This window comes from Mandrillus leucophaeus, unplaced genomic scaffold (genome assembly GCF_000951045.1).
Source record: "Mandrillus leucophaeus isolate KB7577 unplaced genomic scaffold, Mleu.le_1.0 Scaffold85, whole genome shotgun sequence".
Classification (NCBI taxonomy): Eukaryota; Metazoa; Chordata; class Mammalia; order Primates; family Cercopithecidae; genus Mandrillus; species Mandrillus leucophaeus.
The window spans coordinates 2415214-2420519 of NW_012109252.1; the positions used below are offsets into that span (position 1 = coordinate 2415214).

The 5306-nt window shown below is 41.2% G+C and overlaps 1 protein-coding gene across 1 annotated transcript in view; it reads right to left on the reverse strand.

Annotated features, from left to right (window-relative positions):
- The window catches only part of ARHGEF10 (Rho guanine nucleotide exchange factor (GEF) 10), a 174042-nt gene that overhangs the window by 115750 nt on the left and 52986 nt on the right, over positions 1-5306 (reverse strand). Inside the window, exons 11-13 of the mRNA XM_011968597.1 lie at positions 3577-3654; positions 2662-2841; positions 793-909 (exon numbers count right to left, since the gene is read on the reverse strand). Coding sequence (XP_011823987.1) covers positions 793-909; positions 2662-2841; positions 3577-3654 — 375 coding nt within the window. The remainder of the gene's footprint in view (positions 1-792; positions 910-2661; positions 2842-3576; positions 3655-5306) is intronic.

The window sequence follows — 5306 nt, forward strand, 5'->3', positions numbered from 1 at the left end:
GTTCACTCGCTCCAGGTAGCAGCAGTTTCCAAGAAACAGTCCAAGTAACAAGAACACACTTTGTCCCCGGGGTTTATCATGCAAATGAGGGGCTCCACAAAGGAGACTCAGTTCCGGGATGTCTTTGAAGGGGGTTTCAGCCTAGTTCATTGTGCAGCAAACTGTCAGAACACAGCCTGGGACACGCATCCCCTGACTGGGGAAGCCCTGCCTGCCTGCTGATTAAATAACTCTCGCCCACACCTGTCTGGGGACATGCTCCCCATCACTGCCAGGTCAGAGACCACTGAGGGACATGCTCCCCATCACTGCCAGGTCAGAGACCACTGAGGAAGGCCGTCAGTGCTGTCCTCAGCATCGCAGGGAACACAGCCCGCGTCCCCGAGGGGTAGGGCCCGTTCCAGGCTCTGACTCTCCAGGCTGGTGCGTATCCCCGATCCCAGAAAGGCCTGGAATTGAGATGTTTGGTTTCTTAGATTCCTAATACCATACTGAAGGACAGGGAGGAAAAGGTAACTTTGGGATCTGATCTTGACTTCTTTTTTTGGGATCTGATTTTAACTTTCTTTCTGTCTATCCACTGATATGCTTTTAAGGATGTGCAAATAAAATTGTTTCCAAAAAGCTACATTAGGACCTAAAATTCATCTTCATTTCTAGCATTAATCCAATACCTAGGGCACTATTGGTACTGAAATCTTAATAATGAATAAGGGCATTTACAGCCAAGGTTTGACATGTAACTTATTATCAGATGGTGTTAAAACCCAAATGAAAAAAAAATGTGTTTACCTTTAAAAATTCAAGAAAAGCGGGCTTTGTGGCACATGTTTTCTTGAGGACGGCCACGGCTGTGCTGAAATTGTTCACATATTCACTGTATGCATCCAGCACCATGGACTTAGAAAACTGAAACACAGAAGGAAATTCAGAGAGAAAACACAGAGTCCAGATACCCCTTTTCCAACATAAAACAGAAGATTTGAAACTCGCCCTCAAAATACTCTTTCAGTCACTGTGATGTTTTCATAGGATAAACTATTACGACTGTGAGATTTTTTTTTTCTTTAAGCAAGCTTGTTAGGAGTTAAGTTGCTGGTTTGATCTTATTTTTTGGCCCAAGAGCACTTCCTGACATTCTTGTTCAAAACCATGGTAATTTGGGTTTCAGTTAAGAATGTTTCTGACTACAGACAAATAAGGATGGTGATTTTAAGTTCCTGCCAAGTCTCACTTGGTAGGTTCAACCTCCAGGCAAGAAAGTCATGCAACTCGTTGCATGGTGGGCCCAATATCCTGAGAAACAGGCCTCAACCACACCCTGGAAATGAGGCCTGGGGCGGGGGCTGATCCTGCTTCTCTGGAGTAAGATACAATGCCTCACACGTGTTCGTTTTCCTAAAAGCACAAAGGTTTTCTGTGAAGAGGCAGAAACATTTGTCCTTGCTATCAATATTCAAAGAGAGAAAAATCATTCCATGTTGTTCTGAGAAACCCAGGTCCTTTAGGATGGATGGCAGAGCTTTGGTGTGACTGGCGTTGATACAGGAATGCTTTCATCAAATTCTATTTCTTAAAAAAATCTGTTTGCATTTTAAAATATGTTGGGAAGGTAGGTATTTAAGGAACAGTGATAAGGCTGAAGTTAATCTATAAAACAGCCAGAAAAAAATCCAATAACAAAACAAATATCCAATATTTCTCTGTTTTTTAGGATCCATAATGGTATTATGCAAATATCTCTTAAGAATTTTGTTTCTATATTTATTCAAAGCATTTACAGACCTCATCAAGTACGTATATAAACTATATAGGAAGACATTTCACATATTATTATGATAGCATTCATTTAAGAAGAGGAACACTTTTTTTTTTAAACTTGCAAGCTTGTATCCCTTTGATAGCATCATAGTCTTAAATAATTACAGAAACCAATCTGTTTCACTCACAATCCTCTACATCTAGGTAGAATCCAACCCATATACAGTAAGTATGATTCATACACGGAGTGAGGATACAACAACTCGAAACTGTCCATGCAGAAACCGTCAGTGGTTTCCAGGCAGCTAACCCTTTCTCCTGCCAGGAAGTGTTCGTGCAAGCTGTTGCAACATCGTATTCCTGTGTCACAGCACAGGGCCAAAAGCCTGTATCTACACAACAGAAGCTACAGCCAAAGGCAAACGTTTGAGAAAACCTCTAGGAGTTTTCCCATCACGTGTTTTCTATTTTTCACAGGCACAGAGAATTCTGCACCCACAAAGTGACACCTAGATCAGGAAGAGAACCTGTATAAGGGCTTAAAAACGGCAACTTTACGTTACCAAACACAGAGTATCCTTGTTCAACAACAAAAAGCTCCAGCAAATCATCTAACGGGGTATCTAAGGCTTGACAAAGTACATATGTTTAAATCGTCCCAGGTACAGCTTTTGTTCGGAGCGTCTGCCTTTCTGCCGCGGCCTCCCTGGTAAAGATCCATTTGTCATTTCCCTAGTGCACACACTTGGCCAGGGCATTGCAGCTTCAGCCTGACCTTCAGAGAGAACTGCACACTTGTCAGCTTGCAGGAGCTCAGGGACAAAACATCAGCCTAAGAAGGGAAGAGAGGACAGGTGCATGGAGAGCCCTGTGGACATCTGGGTGTCCCGGCTTAATTACCGAAGCCACGAAGACATCGCCGATCATTTCCACGGAGTCCCACTCGGAAACGCGGCTGGCCAGTGCGATCTGAAACAGCGAGTGGCACTGCAGGATCTCTTTGACTCGGTAGAACACAGTCTTCAGCTTCCTCTCGCTCAGAAACTTTGGCTCCATCTCAGACAGCGGTTTCTCATATTGCTAAGACAAAATGAGCAAAGACGGTTCAGACTTTTCTCTTCAGATTTTTCTCTTTCAGAGCTTGGGTCTTGTTCTGTTGCCCAGAGTGGAGTGCAGTGGTGCGACCATGGCGCACTGCAGCCTCAAACTCCTGGGCTCAAGCCATCCTCTCACCTCAGCCTCCCGAATAGCTGGGATTATAGGCATGTGCCATGGGGCATGGCTGCTTCAGACATTTTTCTTTCTTTTTTTTTGAGACAGTCTCAGTCTGTCACCCGGGCTAGAGTGCAATGGTGCGATCTCAGCTCACTGCAACCTCTGCCTCCTGGGCTCAAGCAATTCTGCCTCAGGACCATAGGCGCACGCTGCCACACCCGAGTAATATTTTGTATTTTAGTAGAGATGGGGTTTCACCGTGTTGCCCAAGCTGGTCTCGAACTCCTGAGCTCAGGCAACCCGCCTGCCTCAGCCTCCCAAAGTGCTAGGATTACAGGGGTGAGACACCGAGCCCGGCCCAGACATCTTTAAATCTCAGATAAATGAATGTAAATATTCACTTACATAAATTATATTTAGTTCAAAATAAATCATGACTTTTGATGTCAATATACAGACACAACACTTAGATCCTTTTGAGAATTTTGCAAATTTGCATACGTTTCATAAACATATATGTTTTGCATATATGTATCAAAATGTACATACATAAAAAAGATAATAAAAATGTATGTATTATGTAACATGACATTTCAGTACCTCCAAAATCCTCTTAAGAGCATCTACGTAGTTCTTTTCACTGTCGACAACTGAACCCAGTATATATCTTCTTACAACCTGTTGGAAATATGAAAGTACAATGACAGAAAACTGCTTTATAATACATACAGATACATTTTACTTCTATGCTGAGGCTTGCTGATAAATAACTTTTCTATTTTTAGAAAACAGTGCATAAGGGTAAACTAATTAAATAACATTACAGGTACAAAACATACTTTGCCGCATTAATACAATTATATAATGTTTTAAACCTCAAACTATGAACTATAACTACAGTAGGGACAAAAAAAATTACAGCACTGAAAAGAAATTCCTCCACTTATGCAACGATAATAAACTGAACTGATTGTATTTTATGTATCCAACATTCTGGTAGATGATACGTCATATGATTAAGGATAAAAATAGTTCCAGTCTTGATCAATGAATGTTACTAGCAACACTTATCTAAAATCCTTATTCCAAAGTTCTAAGAAAACCAAGTTTGTGGAATGTGGGGGAATCTTTTTTTTTCTTTTTGGCAAAGATCTTTCAACCATCCAAAGATCTACCTATGAAGCCACAAATGTGGACAGTAAATTATTCATGTCACTTAGAGGTGCAAAAAAAAAAAAAAAATCCTATAATCTGACATGTTTGCAATTAAAAGCTGACGTTATTTTCTGTCTTGCTTTTCATCACTGAGGCACATACAAATACAGACTTGTGGCTGTAAGATCCTGTGAAAGGCCAATGAGGACACCCAGCATTTTCCTCATTCTAAACACAGTCCAGCTAGTGATCATTGTACTTTCAATTTGCCAATTCATGGAAAACAGAGCAAAACAGGGCAATGGAGTTGTTCCTAAACCAGCATGCACACTCACCCATATGAACACATGCACGGGGCACAGCACACCACACAGACTCCTGCACACACCACCCCACATACATGCAAGATAACACCCACATGCACACACAGAAACACACCACACACATGCACACACACGGACACACCAGTGTAGTACCAGGCTACCTGCAGCCCTGGATTACGCTATTTGAAGGGACTGCATTGCCACCTAGTGGGCAAAGAGCATTTTTCACAAAGGAAATGTCTCTGGTTAAAAAGATTGCAGGGCAACCAAGATGTACAAAACCTGATTGACAAGGAAGAGATTACTCTTTTTAGAGAAAGGATTATTCCATTCGCAAAAAAACAAAAATAAACCCTTCTAAAACACCCAAAGAAGAAACTGATGTATTAAAAAATACAGATGTGGCTAGGATTAAACACACACATACACACACACACACACACACACACACACACACACACGGCTAGAAGCTGGGAAGCTGCAGCTGCTGCTGCTGACTGATTCACAGGAAACATTAGAGCACAGAGGCTTCCCTTTCAAATGACAGCTTAGAACCCAAAAGGACAAGCAACCCCTCCCATCATCAAACCCAGGCCAATCTTTGTTCTGAAATTCAGATTCCCAGACACTATCCCAAGGCCCCGGGGTCAAACATAAAAATGTATTTGTGTATATATACATATAATATATATTATAAATAATGTTATATACTATATATTATTTATATGTGTACATATATTATGTATATATATTATTTATGGGTGTGTGTGTGTGTATATATATATATTTAAAAGTCCTGAGATGATACTAATGTAGTATCAGGTCAAAAAATCTGGAATAGGTATAATACTA